Source organism: Phoenix dactylifera, chromosome 12, assembly GCF_009389715.1.
Source record: "Phoenix dactylifera cultivar Barhee BC4 chromosome 12, palm_55x_up_171113_PBpolish2nd_filt_p, whole genome shotgun sequence".
Lineage (NCBI taxonomy): Eukaryota > Viridiplantae > Streptophyta > Magnoliopsida > Arecales > Arecaceae > Phoenix > Phoenix dactylifera.
Genome location: NC_052403.1, coordinates 368895 through 393290, shown reverse-complemented (window position 1 = coordinate 393290; position 24396 = coordinate 368895). Strand labels below are relative to the sequence as shown.

At 40.2% G+C, this 24396-nt stretch overlaps 2 protein-coding genes across 4 annotated transcripts; both read right to left on the bottom strand.

The window, feature by feature from the left end:
• Positions 1-199: 199 nt before the first annotated feature.
• LOC103715502 (serine/threonine-protein kinase BSK5-like) lies at positions 200-7705 on the bottom strand. Its single transcript, XM_008803150.4, has 10 exons — positions 7141-7705; positions 6815-7038; positions 6586-6721; positions 5663-5796; positions 5433-5538; positions 4483-4568; positions 3389-3577; positions 2832-2996; positions 1134-1247; positions 200-616 (listed from the first exon to the last, which is right to left on the bottom strand). Exons 1-10 carry the CDS (start codon positions 7223-7225, stop codon positions 371-373), a joined length of 1485 nt encoding a protein of 494 aa, XP_008801372.1. The 5' UTR covers positions 7226-7705; the 3' UTR covers positions 200-370.
• Positions 7706-12635: 4930 nt separating this feature from the next.
• Positions 12636-23497, bottom strand: LOC103715501 (phosphatidylinositol:ceramide inositolphosphotransferase-like). 3 transcript variants are annotated; one of them, XM_026807851.2, is made up of 13 exons: positions 23324-23497; positions 22964-23216; positions 22753-22842; positions 18175-18336; positions 17995-18063; positions 14905-14985; positions 14767-14838; positions 14583-14643; positions 14392-14494; positions 14137-14232; positions 14011-14057; positions 13779-13903; positions 12636-13012 (listed from the first exon to the last, which is right to left on the bottom strand). In XM_026807851.2, the coding sequence occupies exons 4-13, from the start codon at positions 18184-18186 to the stop codon at positions 12926-12928; spliced, it is 753 nt and encodes a 250-aa protein (XP_026663652.1). In that variant the 5' UTR covers positions 18187-18336; positions 22753-22842; positions 22964-23216; positions 23324-23497; the 3' UTR covers positions 12636-12925. The 3 variants fall into 3 exon arrangements, with proteins under 3 accessions (XP_026663652.1, XP_008801370.1, XP_008801369.1); XM_008803148.4 differs by having other exon boundaries at positions 18175-18261; XM_008803147.4 differs by having other exon boundaries at positions 18175-18261; positions 22964-23497.
• Between the last annotated feature and the right edge of the window lie 899 nt (positions 23498-24396).

Genomic DNA, 24396 nt, shown 5'->3' with positions numbered 1-24396 from the left:
TAAGAAAAGAAATGGCCGTCCATGTTGGATTCCACCGTTGGATGCAGCATTCATCAGTTTGATTCTGGACTGCCACTGTTTTGTTGCTCAGCCTGTAGATGTGTCGGTTATATCATTACAATGATCAAAAAAAGACCCACTTGCTATCTGCCAAATTATAAAGCCGAATAGCTGCTCAACCCATTGGCCTGAAATGCAATATCATCAACTTCATTTGGTGAATATATTTCAATTTTTGGTCCCATCATCGTGCATGATACAGACTTCAACAAAGGGGCAGGCGAACCCGACCCTATTGGTGCAGATCAACGCCAATTAAAAGAAATGAAAGCTACAGACAAAAAAAAACAGAATGATAAACCTTTACACTTCAGTATTTTTTATTCCTTTCAGTCTCCAGAGCAGCACCATCTTTAAGTGATTCTTGGGCATCGATTTCCATTCCAAGACTAAGCAAAGCAGCAGCTTGAAGATAGTAAGCAGTAGGCCACTCGGGCGACACTACCTGTGCTTGCATTGCATCTCCTAGAGCCTCTTGTAGCATATCGTTCATCAAGTATGACAAGCAACGCCTTGCTAATACTGTTGGAGAAATCATTGTTCCGCTATCGATAAACTACAAAAATCCCACCCGCCCAAAAAAAAAAACAGTCAAGCTCCTCAAGTTTTAATTGCATGTCAAGGGGAAAGAGAACGTGCTTTTAATAGTACAGGGCAGAAAGTCTGAAAAGCTTTCTTTCTGATATCATTGATTGAAAGAACCTGCTCATCAATCATAACTCCGAGGCTTCCCAAAGCAAGATCGAAATTATACCTAACACACATTATGTAGTTTCCGTCGCATCCAAAAACTTACCTCATAGAGGCCCATAAACATCAGTTAAAGCTTAACAGAAAAATTAGCTGAAAGAAAAGTAACAGAAAGAATTTCATGACCTGTGAATATCTGGATAAAACTGGGTGATGAGAAAGGCTCGGACCCGCACTTCTCAAAATTGTCACCAAGCCAGTTTCACCACCCAATCAAATTGAATGAATAATTAAATGGCTACTTGACTAGTTATTCAGTGCCGTGTTTAAATCAAGAGAATAAACCTGACTTATAGTTTAGATTTTAGGTTCATAGAATAAACCTGTGTATAGTAATCAATTGCAGTTCCAAAATCTTTAGCCCGAAAAGCGCTGTCGCCATGTTTCTTACAGTTCAAAGTCTCCTGCATTTGGCTGGTCCACACTTGGAAAGAAAGCTGCGAGAGGAATTATCGTCATGACATAAACTTTGAGTAGGAAACACAGTGGCAAATAAAAATATTCAGAGAGATTTATAATTTCACATTAACCAGATTTGAGTCTAGGGAGAACTGAGAACAATAGATTTAAAATTCATGACATCCGTGCAAAAGAGAACAATAGATTCGAAATGGATAGCAAATCAGTGAAGCTAATCAGTAATGACCAGTGAAGGTAAGTTTATGCAAGCTTTAACAGATACCAGATCACTTAAAATGTAAGAGCACGCATGCAACTGATTTTTGTGTAGTTTCCCTCTACAAAATTTTCCTTTGTTTTGCCATGTAATACAGGCATGGTGCAGGTTACTTAGCATACCATTCCTCGTCTTTGTTGCCATCTAAATGCGTTTGTTAACTATAACAAATATGTCACCTATCTCTTTGACCCTATTACTGATTCTTGTTCAACTACACAGCCTCTTGAGATCTGAAATCAAACTGAATTTGGGTTAAGAGGGATATTACAAATTCAGAAGCAATCGCAGACCAGGATATTGCACTTGCACAAGTGGTCGCTTCTATATTAAGTCTTTTTCCTTTTTTATTTTTCTTGTCTTTTTTTTTTGAAACTTTTGGCATTGATAAGCCTCTGTTGGGTCGCAGAGACTTATAACAGAGTTTCCTGCGTGAGTGTGTCTGTGCATGCATGCATCTTCAGAAAATTTCATGTTCCTTAAGCAGGTTGAGGAAAATCCTGCTGTTAGAAAACTATCTAAGAAGTACGATTCTACATGACAAACATTGCAAGCTCAAGGAGAACATGCCTTTAACAATTCATTTATTCAGTGCGAGGTAGTAAATTTGATTTGAGAATGCACTGCAAAGATGCCTGACTTCCCATAGGCAAACATGCATTTCTTTAAAACCAAAATTTGCTTGCTTAAATAATAAATACATGGACACAGAAGCATAGATTTGAAACAAAAACGACCCCTTGTTCAGCCTTCCAAATGTGTTGATTTTGTTCACCACTTGTTCCTTTTCTTGTTTCCAGGTGGGTGTTACGCTTAAGTAATGATTGGGTAAGAGAAAAGATCGAAGAAATTCCCAAATTGTGCAAGTTAAATGGTTGTCTATCTTCTATTGGCTTAGCTGCTTTTAGTGGAATAGTAAAATGAACTCACCCTAGTACGACGGCAACATTTTTTTTTTTTTTGGTACACGAAGGCTATAATTTTAGATCTTAATTCCCTGCACAAAAATAAAAAAGGAAAAAAAAAAGCAGTTTCACCATTGCTTCAAGAAGATAATTTCCCATAATGATTTTCCTGGATTTAGATCTGTTACATTTTTGCTACACATGCACCTCAAAACACATGAACTAAAGTACTAGTTGGATCTACCAAAAGTTATATAGAAATTACATGCAAGGGAAAAGGGAAGGAGGGAAGCCAGCCACATAGCAGAGTTAAGACAGAACAATGATACAATCTTTTAGTTGAATCTATGTAAGTACCTTACAGAAATGAAAACATGAAAGCAAAAACAAGCAAAGAACTGCATATAAAAGTGAAAACAGAGGCTAAAAATTTTTCTTACCTCATTGGCTATTCCTTCATCATCCTTGTATCCATTCTTCTCCAATATTTCATGTATAGCAGTGAGGTCTAACCTGGTGCAAGCTTCACCAAGAGGAGATAAAGAAAGTATTTGCACAGAGTTTGTAGGACCACGTGGAATATCCATCAATATGTATGAGGGCACCTGATAGGTAAAAAATGAATATCATGCGTTATAGTATGAACACAGTAACAAAATGGTACAATCAAAATAAAATTAACATATAACTTGCTTTAAAAAAAAATCAATCCAGTTTATACAAGTAATTTATGAGTAATGACTGTTCTGACCATTGCATCTACATTACCAAGGTTGAAAAATAGTTCTATAACCTTTTTTTGGAAAAGAACTACTGACATATAATTTAATTTACAACTGGATTGCAAAAATCTATAGATTTGGTCAAGCAATATCAAGGGCAGTGACCACCAAAATGAAACGCTGCGCAAGAATTAGAGGAGACTTGCATAACCTCTAGCATAAGTAGCCAATTAACGTACAATCAAAAACAGTAGTTTCTAAGGCAAAAACCTTACTTCTGCATCTTTCTGGAGAGATGTAAGAGTGGTCACTAATGACTTCAGATTTGGCCTCTCACGAGGTTCGTATTGTAAACAACGAGAAGCCAGTCGCACCAGTTCAGTCCCATCAGCATTGGAGAAATGCCCCTCCAAACAAGAATCCATCAGCATAAGAAAATTCTTACCACGAATTAGGTCAAGTGCCTGCAGCAAAAAAGATCTAGGTCAATGCTTTGGATTCATTAATTGTGATGGGACAATTGCTCTGTCCAAGTCCAAAACAGATAAGTAGAAAGTGGGAATAAAGAAAATCATTTAAAATTGACACTAGTAAAGTCACAAAGTACTGTTTTCTGTTTTTTCCTACTATTTTGCAATGCATTTAAGGTTCAGAATGTAGGGGCAATAAGCGACAATGCCTGCAAGCTAAACTATAATATGTCAACCATAAATAGATCAACACGGGACCTAAGAGATGAAAGTACTGAAATGGAAGCAATTGCACTTTTTTAACATAAAATTCTGCCACCCCTTAATAGTGTGCTGCTACACAGAAATTAATATCACCATCAAGCCACAAGACAAATGTCAAATTACTGTGGTGTGCACGAGTTTGTATGTAAGCTTGCTTATAAAAACTTAAGCATCCATCTGGCAGCATGATGGAGCTCTGGTTAAAGCATTGCGGTAAAGCATGTCAAAGGGCATTCACCTTCACTGTAGTTATAACTAGATGCTCTATACAGGGAAATTACACTTGAAATCTTACCATCAACTATTTCAAACATGCAATAATACCTAATCTTCTAAAGGACAACATGTCTAGAGTTGTCAAGGAAAAATTATCAGTAGAAGCATTAGAATCTTAGTTTATCATAATAATATTCTATCCCGGGGAGCAGATTTAGGAGTTGCCTGTCCTTCAGGAGCATAAAGGATGAATATATTTTAAGTACTGCTTTGAGTGCTGTTTATGTAGTAACAGCTCATGGATTATACTATCACATCTTCCAAAACATTCAAGTAAATCAACTACTACTAAATGTTATTATGACATTCAGCTTGAAATCAGGTAAGGCCAAACATATTTTTGGGAAGTAGGAGCTTACATGGCTTGGGGGAATATGCTTTCCACTAAGAAGATCAAGCAGCAGAGTTCCAAAGCTGTATACTACACTCTCTGGCGTCACTCTCCCTGCCAAATGGATCTAATAAGACATAGATGATGTTTCCAACTCTGAACAACATATAATTTCTTGTTTTATGCACACATTATACAGTCGATTGATTTCAAATTTTCAATAGTCAATAAGAAAAAAAGAAACTACATGCATGGAAATTGTAGAATCTCTATTACAGCTCCCGTGCAATCTAATAGCTATAGAGCGAACGCCTAAGCAGTAAGTCCACTAATCCATTTGAAGAAAGAACATGTAGAATAGAGATATCAAAGAAGAATATAATAGCTAATAAGCAACAACGTTCAAAAGAAACTCTTTTGGGGATTGTTCCTTGAAATGAACGGCAAGGTTCGATTGTTTAGTTTCGGACAGGGCAAAGGAATTTGGTTTTGATAGGTTCACAAGTTTTTTCTGTAGTTTTGAAGTTGCAACTAAACAGAAAAACAGACTATTAATCAGAGAAATATGTTAGAAACACGGAAAAAAAGTATTTGAAATACAATTTTAGATTATATTGGACAAATTGAAACCTTTATTTCCAATGGGAAGACACCATTTAAAAGACAAAACTATTAAGGATTGTCAAAAGGAAAGAAAAAAACAAACACAAAAAAGCAGAAGCTTGGACATTGAACATTTTGGTTTCAACTGAACACCCCACCAAAACTTCAAACCTTGAAAATGACTTTTTGTCTCAATATCCATGAAGAAGGTCCTACACTGAATTAGGCAATCCAATGCATTGAACAGGAACCATATAACAAGTTACCACAATGCTTAAACATGAAAAAGTCTGGTAAACATGTTTGGATACATTTTTTTTTGTATAAACTAATCAAAGGCCACTCAACCCACTGCCACTTCAAGAATCTGCATACCTGTCCTGAGGTACTCCGGAGGTGTGAATGCTAAGTTCGTGCTATAACTCTTCCCATCTCTGCTGTTCTTCATGAGGCCAAAACAGGAGAGCCTGGGATTACCATCCTGTCAATTTCCAACAGCCCAATCGGTAAAACTACCAACAGTGATAATGCAGCACAACAGCAGAAACCAGCAAAAGACATGATGAAAGAGGACCATTTATAAAGAAGCCAGTTAATGATCTCACCTGATCAAAGAGGACTCTGTATGCATTGAGATCGTGATAGAGCGCCCGCCCCTTGCTGTTGCAATACTCCAGCGCCTGTGCTAGGTACAACACGACTCTTATCCTCATTGGCCAACTCAAAGGCTGCGTGTCCCCTGTCACATACCATCACGACCCCTCAATTTTCATGATTAAATCACCGATCCAGTACATACTACAAAGCCGGTTCAAAAATACGGCCATGTATGCCATGTGTACCATGTAGATCATGTTAGAACAAAACAACCTGGTCTTGAAATCAACTGAAACAGAAGCCTTCATCATAATCAAATATCTAACCATACAAATGAAGAAAACTGATACGTAGAATATTGGCAATATTATGTATATCTAAAAATTTTATCACCCGCCTGCTATCCACTAACAATCAAAAACGCTATACATTACCAAATTGATTCAACAAAATAAGCATTCGAAGGCAATAGAGTATTGCGGGGAAAAAAAGAATTGGAAGTATCTTGCGAGGAATTCTTCTTTCATGGTAATCCAATTTTTATCAATACGAGTCGATAAAATGATGCCTGCTACATCAACTGGACTATATAAAATTCCTCCATAAACAACTTAGAATTCCATAAATACCCCTCGCCCATTCATGGTAAAACAATTAAAAATTACCAAATACATTCGGAAAAACAACAACATTATACATATTGTGGTATACCACGGTAAAAGATGGTGAAAAACAAAAACCCAACAAAGCCCTGGAAGTACTTTGCAAAGAATTATTTCCCCGGACGATAAATCTATACGGATCAAGATAATGATATTGGATCGACTGCCTCGAATTTATTCATCAGCAACAATCGGTAACGGTTCCAAATGATTGAGGGAAAAAAAATAGAAATCAAAGAACGGGGGTGGGTGGAGGAAGGAGCAAGTACAGTGGAAGAGGTGCTTGGCTAGGGTTTCGTGGGGCATGAACTCGGCGACCAGCAGTCTCTCGTCACCCTCGCAGCAGCAGCCAATGAGGTTGACCAGCCGCTCGCTCCGGAGCTGCCCCACCGCTCTCGCCTCCTCCTGCGAGCCCACCAAGAAACCGATCGAGATCAAAACACGAGGAAGAGGAGGATAATAGAGAAGAAAAAAGAAAAAAAAGGGAAGGGGACGGACGAGGAACTGGCGCGGGTCGGGCCAGGCGAACTTGTTGAAGCGCTTGATGGCGACGGTGCGGTCGCTGTTGAGGAGTTGGCCGCGGTAGACGACGTTGGGGGCCTTCTCGCCGTGCTCCGAGACGATGTGGTCTGGGGAGAAGCCATCGGTGGCCGCCCGAAGCTCCTCCAGCCTGAACTCGGCAAACCTCGGCACGCCGTCCCGATCGCCGTCGCCCCCATTCTCTGCAGCTCACATTTACAACAAACAAATTACAGCGACCATCACCACCACCACCACCACCACCACGACCTCGATCGGTAGCCAAGAAAGAAAGAAAAGAGTACCAAGATCGTCGGCCGGCTCGAGGACAGAGGACTTGAAGTGGGCGGGCCACCAGCAGAGGGAGAATCTGGAGCAGCGAGCTCCCATTATTAATCGCTCGGCGATTCTTTAGATGGTAAGGATTTCGGATACAATCAAGAACAAGATCTCATCACTCACGAGGAGATGGAGCAAGCTAGTCGGGAAGAAAAGAAGAGGAGAGAATGGAGACTGGGGGCGAGGGCAAAAACAAGGAATGAGAACGAATGGGGAAAGAAAAGACTCTGGGAGAGGATTTGTTGTGGATCCGAGGTTTCCCTCAGCCTTTTCTCCTTTCTGCTCCTTTTCCGGCCCCTCTCGCTAAGCTACGATGTGTGTATATATATCTAATATCCGATTGCCACCCACTCCCCTAACTTCAGTATACCATTTCACCACGGAATCTAGATTTTGAAAACTACTACTTCACAGGCGAAGCGTTTCCTCGTTCAACATGCACGCATGTGTTTCTTTCTTACTCTCTCCTCGGTCTGCAGTCTGGGCTACTCGCCCACCTTTCTTGATCCAAATTCTGGAATGGGTTCGGATAACGCACATCCATTCTAGACTAAATTGGGCTGACACGAGCTATTTGCGCCCCAGGGAAAAATAAATAAATCCCAGCACGACCATGGAGGAGTAGGACTAACTGATAATTTAGGTCGACACAGAGGCTGGCCAGCAAACTTTGCACTAGTAGGATGAGAGGATGTTTGCTCCTACTACGGTCTCTCTATGAATTAATTTCTAAATTTATTGCTTCTATTCTGCCAAACTCGAGATGTTTCGATCAACCCGCACGCCTGGCATGGCCTACCAAGACATTCAATATGCTGGCACTGTCGACAGGGGGTAGCCAGCCCACCTGAATTAGCGACAATTACAACAAAACTAATGTCTGAAATTTGCTGTCATTAAGTAAGCTCATAGACAGCCCATCTCATAGATGGTGACATCAACTAATATTGTATGATGTGATATAAGGATGTGGAAGTGGTTTAGTTTCTACCATCCTTGACAAAACCGTTCAAGACGACACCATCTCTTTCAGTCTAATAAACTACTCATTCAACCTGCTTGAGGGAGGCATCTTCGTATATTATATAACACACACACATATACAGATACCAACGTGGAAACCTACGGTGGCAGTTGATGCAAAAGTGACTGTAGATAAAGTCTCGTGACTATGAATTCTTTTTTGCTATCTTGCAAGGGGGTAAATGGTATGTCGCGCTAATGGTGTGATGTGTGCGTACTCCTCGTGAACCTCATAAAGGAACTCAACCAACTCATTCAGACAAGGACATGCGTTGCTGCTCTTCTCCGCACTCCGTTCGCACTTGGCGCGCTTCCCCCGTGCCGCCGCTCTCGTCCATGGTATTTAAAGCTACCGGATGCTCGCACCAGTTTGCCAAGCTCACGCGAGGCTTCACTTCTCCGCAGGGACCGTTATAAAGGCGCGGCACTAACCGTATATGATCCAAAGAGCGATGAAGCCAAGAACCTGTTACCGAGATTTACTGCTGGAAAAGTTCTTGGGGGGCAGTCATCACGCTAAGTCCCGCGGTTTAATTATAACTCTCCACTAACATGGAGCCAGAGCCGATTTATTTTCTGACAGGCATGGGGAAAGGCAGGGGACGTCGTCGCCACACCTGCCGCGGAATGATGATGACATGGGCCGGCTTCTCCTCCTTTTGCTTTAGCCGGTGTAGGAAGCGCGGGGGGCCGGTGGGGTGCCACACGGCAAGCCGCGGAGCCTTTTTTTTATTAGCTCTGCCGGTGCTCGGCCCAACGCATCCATCTCCTCCTCCTCCTCCTCCTTTAACTCGCTCTATAGTGGTGCATCCGCGTCCCCGACTTCAAAGATAAAGTTTGTTAATGCTAAAGAGAGCGGACTTTTTGGCGATATGACGGTGAAAGATTATGTTAATTGTGAGGAACAGCAGTCTTTCCTTCTGGGCTGAGCTAGAAAAGGGGAAAAAAGAGAGGAGTTTTGTTATGGAGGCATCCGATGAGAGGGGAAACTACAGGAAATAGCTAAAGTCCCACCACCATGGCCACATGGTGTGCAAAAGCCTTTTAGCTGGGTACAGGCAGGCAGGCATGCATCCATCCATCCTTTGGAGCAACTACCATGATAGCAGTACTGATTCTTTAATTCAGAAGGACATGCCATGCCACCCGAAGATCTGAAAGGAACCGTCTGATTTGCTACCATTCCACTGGACAAGACCGCAACGCTCTCAAAGTCTCAGATCCGTTATGATACATCAGCGTGATTCCCTTTTGCCCAAAGCTGTCCTGCAGTGGCCCGCAGGGCGCAGGGATGGGGACGGAGGGGGCACTGATCAAAGTCAGGACACGTGGAGGAAGTGGATATGAGTGGTCATTCCAGATAAAGAAAACAAAAAAAACCCCTCAGTCCGGAGTGTGCTGAGAGTCGCAAGTGAATATGCCCTTTCGTTCATTTATATTTATTTGAAGGGAATCCGTGCTTCTTGTCAATTTTCCTGTGTGATCACGATCCTTGTTACCTTTTTCTTCTTTTTAATGAAGGACAATCCGTGTTAGCTTGTAAAATTGCAACGTTTGACGCGTGGTAAGTGGTAACCGTCTATAATCTATCATTCTCCTCGCGTGAAGTGCACATGTCCAGATGCTCCACGGACCGGCATTGATGCATCTCTCTCAAAGATAACGGATACAAGAATATTATTTAACCTCGTCCAATATATATATATATAGATATAATCCATGAATATGTAAATGTTTGTTGACCAATGTTCAAAGCTGTTGGTGAGCTTTAATATATTTCATATGGTTAGTTAATAAGCATCACGTTAACTTGCCGGAGGAGAGAACCGAAGATGATATGCGTGCACGGAGAGAGAGAGAGAGAGAGAGACTTATGATTACTCCTCACAAACGAATTCAGCCTAGACCAGCCTATAGGTATTCATTTTCCTACACCATCAGAATGATGGGACTATAAACAAGGCATGCAGCTAACTCATTATTGCATATTTAGAGAAGACAGGATAAAATTTGATTGATCGAGCAGATTACCAGTCCTAACGCTTGAGACCGGGGCATAACTAGAAGGGAGAAACACCATCCATGAATGTGATACCACCCAGAGGAAAAGTTCCTCGGAAACAGAAGTACAATGAAATTTTCAGTTACACATGGAATTGTAACCGCTGTGCCATCATGCAATGGAAATAATCCCTTATAACCATCAGTCAAATAGTCAATCGCCTCAACCAGTTTTAAAGTGAGACACAGACTATTTTTCAGATTCTTGCTTCAATTGGGAAAACTTCTAGGATTTTGTCAATACTGTATGTAACATCTCCTCTTATCTCTATTTAGAAACCGATTCGTATAAGTTATTTTATGCTCGAGACTGTCCTTGGATTAGATTGACTCTGACAGATCAATGAACAGGCCATGTTCTACGGAGGACGAAATAACCTGTTCGCATTTGATAAGACCGATATTGCCCCGTTTCTCTCACCTATTGTCTCTTCCTGCCTTCCCCAATCTCCTCTCCTTTCCTCTTGACACCGCTCCTTCACTCTTTACAAGTCAACTCACCTCTCTGCACCTTTATTCCTCAAGGCTATCTCCTCCTCTTGCTTGGGCGTTGCCATCAATTGCTCTCGGTTTTGTCTGTCTTTCCGCCATCCTGTCGTGTCATGCCACTATATATCAACCAGGGTCGCATCTAATTATGGCCGTGACTGCTGAAGATAAAGAATTATACAAAAAGAAAAATGAACCATCCTATTGTGTATTCTTAATACCATATGTTTGTATAGTAGATTTGTTTGAATTTATGCTGGCTACACATTAATTTTAGCATTAAAATCCTAGTATTGATCATAGTATTAAAGGTGGAATGAATGAAAAAGAAGTCAAATCAGATAGAATCAACGCCCAGACAACACCACAGTATCCCAAATTCCAGCATCTGGATTAAAGAATCCCATCTTGGATCAAGAACAGTAGTGTTAACCTGAGAATCCTGAAGATCAATGGCCAAACAAATTGCAAAACTCCAAGCAAAGAAATTAATATTAGATCAAAAAAGGAATTTGGTTGAAGTTTCAAACACCATTGGAAATAGTAGTGACACTAATACAACAATGACATCATGAAGAAGAAAAGAAAAAAGAACTCAAACCGCATAAAAAATCAATGGATGGAGAGCACTATAATATCCCAAGTTCCAGCATTGTGAGTAGAAAAACCAATCTTGGATCAAGAAGGGTAGTGTTGACCTGCTCAACCCAAAGATCGAGGTGGGGTACAGCTTTGAGAGAGATTATTTGGGGGACGTGAAGCTAAGGGCAACCAGACTGGTTGCCACGAGATCGGCAACGAAGAAGGGAGTGAACCTTTCCAAGAATCCGCTCGAAAACCACGAAATCTATAGACCCTCCCGAAAGAACACACTAGCTTGAATAGGGAGCGGCGACACCGATATCACCAGGGTCTATGGTTCTTTGGTAAGAAGCTACGGCGCTAGTGAGAACTGCATCCGTCAGTGGGAAGGTGGCTAGATAAAGAAAGGGTTTGGCATTCAAAAAGGAAGGGATGCTGCTGTAGCACATAGGTATGTCCTCACATTTTAGGAGCCCCCGCCTTCTAGCCATCTTAAGGTGAACTTTGATTGTAGTCTGGTCTGCCAGTTGACGGAGGTTACACTAGTATTGCTTTTATAATTAAGAATCGCAAGTCCAGATCAATTGCGACGGAAGGGCAGCGCTCCTTCGAGTCATCAGTTCCGAAAGCGAAATTCAGGGCCGCCTAGAAGGAAGTCTCCTATGTGAAGTAAGTTCTGGAGGCTGAGATTATCATCCTTGAGGAAGACTCAGCGAAGGTGATTGAGCAGATTTTACAGAAGGGGCCAGAGGTATTCGACCACCCACTTCTAGAAAATATCCGAAGGCTACTGAGGAAGTGTGATGCCTTTCAGATTATGTATATGTTCCAAAAGACGAACAGAGCTGCTCATTGGATCGCCTCCTTTACTACTCACTATTTTGAAGAGATTCTATGCACCCGCTTGATATTTGTTCCTCCACATTTGTGGAGTATTTTGTCCCTTGATTCAAATGGCAATGCTCATGCGAGACTAGTGTGAGCTGCCAATGTAGTAAAAAAAAAAAATAGGAAAGAGAAAAGCATATCCGGTCAAGCAAATCCCTAATTAAGAATATTCAAGAATAGGCCAATCATTTCCTACCTTTGGTTGAAGGACCAGGATTACCGTAGGCGGGCGCAAGGCTAATGAAAGGACTACATTGCAGTAAAAATAACATTTATCTTAATTTATTTTTGATTTGCAAATAAGCATCAGAAGAGTTGTTATATGCAGTATTGATAAAATCCTGGACGGGATACGCAGAAAACCTAAATATATAGCATGGTTGTATAACTGAAAAACATATTGAACCATGCATATTACTACACCAACGGAGCCAAGATAAGAACAAGTTCATTTAACTGTTTTATAACCATTAGCCAAGGAATCTAAATGAACAAAACTAAAGGATACATGAATGCATAATTACCACGAAACAAGCAAAACTGTTATAGGCCCAAGCCAAAATTCTGGCTCCTGTGAGGTTACAGTTTGCGAGCACTGATGCTGTGCCTATCCATTACACGGGACAAAGCTTTAGCCTGACGAGACATCAGGAAGCTTCCCTGTCTGATTCCCTCGAGAAACAGCAGTTACAGCAACGGCATCCAACATCATCTACGTGTACCATTCAAAGTTGCTTCAGAATGGACATGGTTCCCATCTTCTGCATGCTTCCCATTTACTTGCGGTCTTTGTCTCTGGGGGCAAATTCAGATATTAATACTTCAACGAGAGTTAGATAATGTATAAAAATGTAATGAGCACATCACACGATCAAAATGCGGGAAAGATAATATGCATATCAAGGGACTATTATAAAGATGAACTAACCTATTGGTAATGTGGCACCACCTTACCCCTTGCCAATATTAACTTTTCTACAAATTCATTTATATGGCAAAAACTAAAAGAAATGAGCAAGCTCAATAATGAACACAAGCGCACTACTGCAAGTTTCCAGAAGTATGGCAGTAACCCGGCATATCCTTCCTTCTGGTCCAACTAACAGAAAGATAAATAACACTTCAAGTCAGAAATATTCCATTATAAATGATGCTTTTAGTCTTAGTGAACTGTTTCCATAAATCTGAGTGACCCGTTTACATTCAAGGCACTATATTCAGAATTCCAAGTGTTTCATCCTAAGCCATTGTTATCCATGTCAACAGCCTCCCAAAATAACCCCATCATGTAAAGGCAGTCTTCCTTGTCCTAGACCCGAGTTGGCATCAACAGGAAACAGCAGAACAAGTCTTCAAGTGCAGCAGACATCACAAGGAACAGAGACCAACAAATAAAAAACCCATAACTGAAATTCAACTTGAATTATATACAGAAAACGAGCATAAAAACCTAATAAAAGAATTTAATTTTGTTTAGATAACATCAGCTCATTATTTAACCATGTTAGACCAATAAATCCTCAGTGAGAAAATAGCAGTATATTAATTAAACGATACATACCCAATCTGCATTCTCTCCTGAATTCCCATTTAACAGCTTGTGGTTCTCTTCTTTGGCCCTGCTGTCCTTTTCTTTGACACTCAAGGGCAGCAATGGCGGGGATCCACCAGTTCGATCTGGCATTTCTATATGATGACAATATGACAATCACAATTTCAATGATGAAACACACAACATGATTGTCCAAAAAAAGGAAAGAAAAAAAAGAAAGAAGAAAAGAAATAGAACTCACCTGGTAGTCTATTGTCAACAAAGAATACCACCAAATTTACAGTATACCTACGGACATGCCAAACAAATTAAAACACAAGCAAACATGCTGCCAGAAATAAATATCACTTTGATCGTATATTCCTACCATGCAACAACAACATCTACTGTGTAATGCTTGCGTGAAGCTATTATGAGTAGACTCTGAATGATAGCCAGCAACCAGGCAAGCAGCTTGACAAACCTGCAAGAATATCAAGAAAATTTTGCTATTTGCATATCACATGTAGAGGAAGTTGTGAACATGCTTAATCCCAACACATATGATACTATGAAGCAAAATATTCGACTCTGATCACAGGAGCTGAAACCAGTCCATGATTAACTTGATATCAATCTTTACCTTTTAGAGCCATACTTCTGGTATGTACGCACAAAAACCAGTGTAAATATCATGTGTGATGAAAATATCAAATCCCCACAACCATAAACGATTCCTCGTGGGACTGCAAACAAAAACAAGCAAGCAAACATATAGATAATAGATAGTTCATTCAATGGTATTAGGTCAAAACCAAATAGAGGGATACTTACAGTTAATGAGAAGCACTTCAACTACACTGTCTGGTCTGGGCAGTCTAGCAAGCTCTGAACCCTGCATTGAATGCAAACGAACATTGAAAGCAACACGGTTTAAGATAAAATTTTATGGATTAAAAGGTTCGACCGAAGTGAAATGCTGATTAATCATTAATAACCATGCCATACAGATTGTTACCTCACGGCAGTGATAATTAGGACCAGGAAGTTGAGTGGAAAAAAATGTAATGATCCGTAAAACTTGGCAAGCCTGCAAGGAGCATATTCCATATCACACCACAGCATGACCGGGAAACAAAAGGATGCATGAACTTACAACTAAAAATGCCAATACTCTGCGCCAGAGTAGAACAGTGTAGAAGCGTTTGCTGTGATATATGAAAGGATGAAATGTCCACTGCAACAGAAGAAAGACCATGTTATAACCACCACACGATAAGATAGATATACAGCCTGCAATGTTAGACAAACATAAGCACTCACATTTAGGAGAGATGATAAAACCGACATGGCTGATGGGAGATGCAAAACAAAACAAGGCATAAATTATAGCCAATAAGATTTATAAACTAGACGACCACTGTGGTAAAAGGATGGAAATAACTGCAATGCAGTTATGGCAGTCACAACTAAATGAACTTCCCTGATTCTGGCAGAATTAGTCGACAACACTGGAAGATGTTGAAGAAACTAACATGGGATGTATAGGGAAGTGGCACTATTTTATAATTGGAGGTGTCTTGAAAGCTATGCTGGTGTATCTTTCTTGGCATAACTATATATCTAAACTTCAAAATAGTGTTTCAACATTGATAAATGCATACCTATTTCCACACAGGAAATTCTTAATTATTTTTAGTAAAAACAAACAAATCCTCAGAGCCTCTGGGATTTCACAGCATTGCTGGCATCCTTTACTATTATACCTTAGTACCTCAGATAATTATCTCATTTCTTTCTCAGCACTCTATGTCATGGGTATCTCATCTTCAGGCAATAGAACACATTTTAAGTCTCAATCGGTTGGGACTCTCAGCCATGGTTTAATTGTTTCATAGGCGTCATCATCTGGTAGCATTGGCTTAATTATTTCATCATCTTCTTTCTTACCATCATCCACCTTCACCATTGTTGACTGCAGAGCGACTGCTATTCATTACTTCTATGACCAGCTATCGCATCCTTTCGTGGTAAGGCTCCAAGATCATGGGCTAGAACCTAGAAACAGAAGGTTGCTAGATCGAGTGATTTACTGTGCAACAACTGCCACGATCGCTAAAATATACGTCCTTATTACCTTCTTTGAGATGTGCCAGACCTCTTCACGGAAAGCAGAATGACACCAAAATATATTGAAGGCAATAGTTTCTTTCTTAAGCCTTCTAGATCATTTCATTCAGAAGGAAATTGACATGCTGTCACCAAAATATTGGTTATCTTGTTAAATTCCTATTGGTGTAGAACAGTATGAAGCTTGCACTGCATACCACACTTTAGCCTGAAAAGTTTAAAGAACACAGATGGGGAATGCAACAAGTTCCATGCATGATGTAACAACTAAGAGCAAATTATTTACTGGTCCAGTGCTTCAGCACAAGAGGATAAACCAATCTAATATCATTTTCTTTTTAAAACTTCTACTCTGACAATCTTCTCATCTAAATATTACCCATATGCCGCGACATACCCATGCATACACATCTGTATATGCAACCTCAACAAACTTTACACATCCTTTTTAATATGTTTCTGCAGACATGCTTCCCACTTTTGTCACAATGCCACAGGTTTTCTTAATTCCAAATAGGTTAGGACCTGTTAAACATATTCGTATACATACAGACGTTACTAATGCTGGCATATGCACTACACATCGTTTATTCAAGAGGAAGGAGCATTTCATGGATGTTTATGATCCCATCAATCAAGATTGTTTGCAGTGGAATTGATAAAACTACTGTCAATTTCAGTTTATATACTTTCTATTCTCCTAGGCATATAGTAAAATTTAATATGGACGAGTGTCTACTAAAAGAAAAGCATGTTTATAAAAACAAAAGACAGCTTCACATGTGAATATGAGCCATGCAGACATATGCTATTTAGTGTATACCTCATGACTTTATATACTTCGATAACTTAATAGGATCCCAAATAAGCAATTATCGGCAAGATTCGCCGGACCGACCGTACTGGCGTACCGGTGAGCACCGGCACCGGTACGGTTCCAGTTCGGTACCAGCTTGGAACCAGTACCGAACCGGAGTTGCGCACGCGGACATAAAAAAAAAAAAAAACAACGCGTCCGCGCGCGGACGCATCAAATGCCACAGAGTGGCATTTCTGTGGCATTAAATGGCCCACGCAGGGGGACGCGGGCGCGCGCACATTCTCCGATCGCGCGTGATTCCAAAAAAAAAAAAAAAATCACCACGTCTGCACGGACGCGTCAAATGCCACAAAGTGGCATTTACCCCACACGGGCTGGCAGCCCGCGTGGGCACGGTGCCCCGCGCGGGGAACACGTGTGGTTCCTGCGCGGGGAATTGCACGCGGGCGCGTGTTCTCCGCTCGCGCGTCCGCGCGCGATTCCCAAAAAAAAAAATTCACCGCGTCCGCGTGGATACGTTAAATGCCACAGAGTGGTTTTAAATGCCACTCTGTGGCATTAAGAGGCCCACGCGGGGCTCCAGCCGTGCGGGCGCTCTTCCCCGCGCGCGAAAATGTGCTTGGCCGGTGCGAACCGGCCCGGTTCGCACTGGTATAAGTACGGAACCAATCGATTCCGACCCAGTTTGGGTCGGAACCAATCGATTCCGACCCAGTTTCGGTTGGAACCGTTTTTATATGCTGTACCGTACCGGTGCCCGTCGGCACCGGTTCGATACAGGCTGAACTGACCGGAACCGGTTGGTTCAGCATACCTTGATTATCGGTAATATAGAACTGAGAATGCTTGATAGAAGCATACATTAATACTCTAGCCAAATCATGGACATTCTCTCACATTTGACACTATTTTGCTCATCCCTTCTGCCAAAGCAATGATTTTGCCAATACCTTTAAACTTATAACCCTCACTGCATCTTAAAAATAACTAGGAATATTGGAAGTTGTTCCTTGATCCAATACAAAATGCCCAGAAGCCACAAGTATGCGCATGAACCAAAGGTAATGAAAATGAAAAATGCATGCACAGTCTCCTACAGAAGTGGGAGCAAATTTTAAGACCAAACAAAGAAGAAACTAAAGAAACATGATGTTGCTTCAAAACTTGAAATAGCATCATTCTAAGAATAACTGTTTATAAGCACAAATAAAAAAAGTCAAACAATAACCTAGTTGCAGCAATTGGTATCAACAAGAAAATTTCATGAACAAACAACAACCAAACGAGAGATCATACCAGTACAAAAGACAAAAAGATGACAGTAAACACACTCTCACTGATGTAACCTCTTTCTTTCCCAAGTTCCTAAAATCACAAATAACAGAAAGCAACAAAAAGTTAATAAAACTAATGTAATGCATCTTTGAAGAATTAAGCTAATACGATTAAGCAGTAGATTGTACATACTATACATACCGGAAGGATCATGAATCCAAGATCTTGAAGAGTTGGTCCAGGTTGATGTAAATAATGAACTCCACGAGTAGCCAATCCATGAATATACTAGTGATCGAAAAAATCATAGCATAAGTCCTCAAATTAATTAATGCCTTGGTCAAAAGGTTTACAAGTAAGCCCCTGACGAATTTTGAAGAAACATTAGATAAAGACAACAAATTATAACAACAGAAGTTGCAAGTCAACGAAATAAACATACAAAATTACCTGCCACTTGCAGAAACATGATGAAGGAAACCATGTGAATTTAATAACAATACAATACAACGATACTAAATTCCATCAGAACAAGATTGTATACCCTAAACTTGCCAAATATTTAGAATAAAAGTAACAACGTCAACATGCAGAGAGATTTATCTAGGTGAATCAAAGTCCAATACAATAATAGTTGCAACATGGAGTTCTGTTTTCCCTCAAATACAGCATGACATAGAAGGCATTAATGTTTCAAGCTCAGAAGTTCAAAAGAAAGGAAAAAATATTTCGATATAGATTAATTTTGCTATTTCTATCAACAACACTCAGTAATAGAAGATATGACAGCCATTTCACTAGACAAAAGACACATCAAAAAGCCATATGAAAATTTTCATATAATTCATGTATCAGACCCACTTTGTTATATGGATCAAACCGCAGGGTGTAGAGGTTAAATGAGCAGAAGATGTGCATAAAAAAGATGAGGATGGTGCAAAAAGAAAAGTTCTAAAGTTAGGAAGACTTTAGTATAAATGTGTATGTAAAATTATAGGTGGTACACTAACACAAAACAAAGTAAAGATGGCAATTAGAATTAGCTTGACCGTGTACAGTGTTTGCAAGAGAAGGCCTGAACAAAAGGAGAGGTCCTGAAAGAATGCAGGTAAGTCCCATCAACAGAGGTGGAAGGGACCATATACAAATTGTATGGTATTAGTCGGAAGGAATTTAATTAACTTTTATAGTTCCAAGGATGATGTTCATTATACAGAAGTTGGTCAGCCAACAATAATGAGGACTATTGTTTACGATTAAGCAACTCTAACTGGAAAGGAACGGGGGGAAAAGCCACTTATAATTTCTTGACTTGCTAATAAATTGAGCCACTCAATACTTTTCTGCATCTAGTATGAGTGTATCTGTAAAATGCGTTCAGATCCATACTAGGCCTGCACCCCAAGCCAACAGGACATATTGGACCTCCAACAAATTAGAACCCGACAAGATGCTGCTGAAGATCTAAACTCATATACAAAACCAATTAGTATCCAAGGTAGAGTTCAAACTCAAGTTTATTAATGGGTTTAATCCCATCTGATAACTTTAACCCTTTTTCCTCAAGCTATTTTTTTCTTTTGTCCTCTCCTGCTTTTTTTTTCAGTTGGAACATCTAAACTTCACATGACGGATAGCACGTTTGTGTCTTCTTTTTCTTTTTTTGCCTAGGGGAGGGGGGTTATGAGATAAGAGAGAAGACCCAGAGGTCAGCAAAGGCGAGAAAATGTTCTATTTTAAGAGGGGCAGCGGAGACATGTTGCCATAATAAGGAGAACAGGACTTGCATTGGGTACCTCACATTCTCAAAAAGGGGTGGTTGCGATGGCTCATTGAAAGCACAACAAAAAAGATATTCATCCTGTCAAAATTACCCTCACAAAGATAGGGATCTTTTGTGAAGAAATGAAACAACATCTAATCTGTTGTAAGAAAAGAAGCTGATGCTATATGTTGATAAATTTGTCACCGGAAACCATGTTTGTGATTGCTTTGATACATCAATACAATACAATGACAATTAAATCTACCGCGGGACCAATTGTGACGCTAAAGAAAAAAGAGGGACAAACTGATTGAATCCATTATCAAAACAGATAATTTGCCAACCAAAGTAACCTAAGATCCACACTATAGAGAGCACCATGCATAAATGAGAAAATGAATTAGATGTAATACTATACCAAACTAGAGAGCAAAAGAAGAAAACAACCTTATTTACAGCGCCACTGCCAAGTAATGAGTTCATAGTCTTTTGAGAACAATATTTCCAAAAGTAAAAAAAGAAAAAAAAATCTTATTGTGCTGTATGTGCGTGTGTGTGCATGCGTCTCCTAAATATGAGTGGATCTCAAATATATATACGGAACCTTAAATTCTCTAGTCACAGACAGTTTCTTTCTAGATGATTTATTAACAATAGAGAGAGAGAGAGAGAGAGAGAGAGAGAGAGAGACAACAGAAACTCCAAAACAACAAAATAAATCCAAACCTAAAGCCCCACCTAGAATCCTAATTCTGTTAATATGCTAATATTACATTGATCTTATCTTGAGATCTTCCCAAAAACCAACAACTCACATCCAAGCATTGAATCTTTGACCAATCATGATGTTGCAAAATAAGATTGTAAAATCTTTACTTTGAACATTTGTCTTAATGGTCACAATTGATTCAAGCATCAATTATAAATGATCATTGTACTCATTGAACATGAATGAAGGAGCTTCATTTCTTTTGATAACTAGCTTTTTCAATGACTGATCACTTCAAAAACTTCGATATCATTATGAAATAGGTTTTTCAGCTTGGGCACCATCGAAATCAACCTGATAAGAGCTGAATTTTATGCTTTTTCCCAGTAAATCACTCATCTACCTCAACATGTGCACCATTTCATTCTTGATGATATTTCCCCTCTTTGTGGCATTGAAAGCCCCTAAAATAATACATTAACGTACGCATTTAAAAAAAAAAAAGATTCTTTGATCCACACTCATAAGCTATGATGAGAAACTTCTTGTTATGATACTGAATGCTAAAATGCATTCTACACAATTTGACATGCAAAGTGAAATATGCATGTTTTATGTAACTTTTTAGAAGCAATAGAGGGAAAAGTAAAGGTAAATGAAACCCAGAGTCATAGATAACTATAAGTCCAATGCATGGCGTCCACCATCAGAAACATAACTTTTCTCTAGGTCTTATTGGTATCATTCAGTAGTGAAAAAGTATATCACAGCAAAAAAACCACTAATGAGAACCTTGTGACTGGCTAGAGTCCATAGAAGTCCACTTAGTCCACTCATATTTGGCTAGGTTTCTAGCCAACCAAAGTTTTCTAAGATCAACTATGAAAGGAAAGGGTAGGTCACAGGTAACTATAAGTCTAATGCATGGAGACCACCATCAGAAACATAACTTTCCACTAGGTCTTATTAGTATCATTCAGTAATGAAAAAGTTTATCACAGCTAATGAAAAAAAAAACACTAATGATAACCTCACCACAGGCTAGAGTCCCTAGAAGTCCATGCGTGTCCACTCATATTTGACCAGGATTCTAGCCAACCAAAGTTTTCTAAGATCAACTATGACCAATAATAAACAATGGCCAATGCAATGGAAAATGTAAAAATACGAAGCCCTCTGAAGTGATTGGCCAATTCAAAATCATTCATAATCATCTCGCACGTTCTAAACTGATTTCATTTGCTCATATCCTCCATTTTACTCATATTTTACCATATTCTGGTCACGATTCTGTCACTTACTTGAATCATCAAACAAATTTATCCAATCTTTTTTTTTTCAAAATTTTGGCCTTCATGGATGAGCATCAATCCCAAGAATGAAACAATATTACAATAATGTTCCAATATAGACAAAGACCCCTATTAGAGATCGGCCAAACTAATAAGTTTAACTTCTCCCCCCTCCTCGCATATTAACCTTTAGGACAGGATAAACTCCAAGATAAAGCTTCATATACTATCTGAACTTTCATAACAACCAAATTGTTTTCTGCTGACTTTCTCCACATGATTCTGACAAAGAACAGAGTCTAAAGCATACAAGCAACTCATGCCTTAAAATTTAGTAAAATTAAAAATGATCCAGAAAAAGATCAGTAGTTTCCTAAAAGAGTTGTTTAACTTGTTTGCACCATCCACTTTCCCATATGCCGAATCGTCCAAAAACAGCATCAGTTCATAAACCACAACTTATGATCATCTGAAGTTTCAACTCGAGTGGCCAAGTGTATTGGAAGAAAATGCCAAATGTACCGCTTAAACAACTTAGTCCTATCTTGCTATTATAATGAGCAACGATCTTCTTAGTTTGTCGGATGCGACACTTCGCAATCTCAAAGCTAGAATTTCAATTTAACAGTTTCTAAATAAACAACAATATCATGACCAATCAGGAGGAGAAGCCGTGCAATTTAGAAAAGCCTCCCAAACAACTCTTCGTGCTCTATGAATGTGCACAACAAGTGGGATGAGCACAGCAGCAATAACTACAACTAACACAGCATGCGTATTTTTAGCAGTTTGTGCAATTTAAGAGACACGCAAATATAGAACACATGTATCCAAACCCAAAATATAATGATCGATGCATCATTAAAAGCCTTATAAGCCCTATCAATTGAACATTCCATCGAAGAAGAAGGAATCCTCCAAAATTATCTCCGAAGGAACAACTCTAAATTCTCAGTTTTTGAAAACCCCCGACCTAGAATTGGTTACAACCATAGAGATCAGCCCAATAATACCTGGAAAACGAGTCCTGCAAGCAGAAGCTTCCATTTCTCCAGCAGAAGCTGAAGTTCCACAGACGTCTCCATGAAAACCTTCCTCCATAGCTGCAATCGAACAAAAGGACACCGGAACAATCAAAACAAGTCCAAGAAAAGCAACCAGAGAGACTAGCAAAGAATTTGGGGGAAAAGAAAGGGAAAATGAAAAAAAGGAGGGAGAGGAGACCTTGGAAGCCTCGCGAGCAATGTAAAGCGTCATCTCCACCTCCAAGGGCAACCACTTCCATAATCTTTCAGCACCCCACCATCATTCTCGACATCCCTCCTCCCCCTCTCTGGCGATCTTTCTCGCTTTTTCCCCGCCGACTTCTATCAAGATCCTATAAAAACCCCTCTCCAAAGACCGATCGGAGGAAAAAATCGAAATCAAGATCCCGTCGGCGGCGCGCTCTCGAAGGAAACCAAGTCTGACCGGTATTCTAAAGGCCGACAAAATGAAATATAAATTCCCTGGCTAATTCTCGAAAGGAAGAATAGGGAAAAAGAAAGAAAGAAAGAACGAGAAGAAAGAGTCGTCTAGTTTAACTTTGGGTCCTCCTCTCTTTTCACATTTACGAACGCGGAGTTGACACGGATCGACGCCACCGAGGGTGGGAGGAAGGGGGTACAAGTCGCGACCCCGTGGAGGCAGAGGGAATGAGGAGCGTGGAAGGGCGACGGGGAACGAGCAGGCCCTTGTCCCACTCGCCGCGCGAGCCGCGAGTTAACAAAAAAAAAATATTGGCATTTTTAACTATACAATGTCTTGGGCCAGGTCAGTCGTCGCTCTCTCCGCTGTTGCCATTTTAATATTCGGAATCGGTTGGATCGGACTCGGGACGGTGGTGTCGCACTTATTATTCTGTGGCCCCGCTGATGGAGGCTCCGGACTCCAGAAATTTTGAGTTGGCGAACCTCATACTTCTGGTGGTTAATCAATAGTTGGAACAGTTGTTCCGGGTGAGATTGATCATGGGATGCCAGATTTTTTTTTTTTTTTAAGAAAAAATCTAGAATCTAGTTACAATTTTTTCAGAGATTCGGACAACCGGCCTCGGCCTGTGATGTGATTGATTAGGTGGACCAAGTGAGACGGGCCCCACCGCCCCATGTTCTTGGGGGCCTTCGCCGGATTCTATGGCCCCACTTGCCTTACAATGCTGCAGTTACCTTAACTACAGTGCTGCAGGCCCACCAACTCATGATTGGGAATCAAACCAGCCGATCTGCTCTCTGGGGTTTCTCTTTTTCGAATTCCAATTTTCCTTTTTTTTTTTGTTTTGAATTGTCGGCATCTCACGGATTCATAGAATCTGTAGCTCCTAGGAAGCATGATCGATGGAGGTTTTTACGAATTCCTTTTTTCTTTTTTTTTGTGAATTGTCAGCATCTCACGGATTCATGGAATCTGGTAGCTGCTAGGAAGCATATGCTTTGTTTGATGATATTTGTGATAGAACCTAAACGGACATAATGTGGGGAACAAGAAGGCTTTTTTTCCCAGTGAGATATAGATTTCAGTCTGCAACTTGGAAGTGTTGCTGGAAATTGGACCCGGGGGCCGCCGTGAAGCCGGGGAAGGAGGAGCTCCGCTGCTGTAGGAGGCGGGCGGCGGTGCGC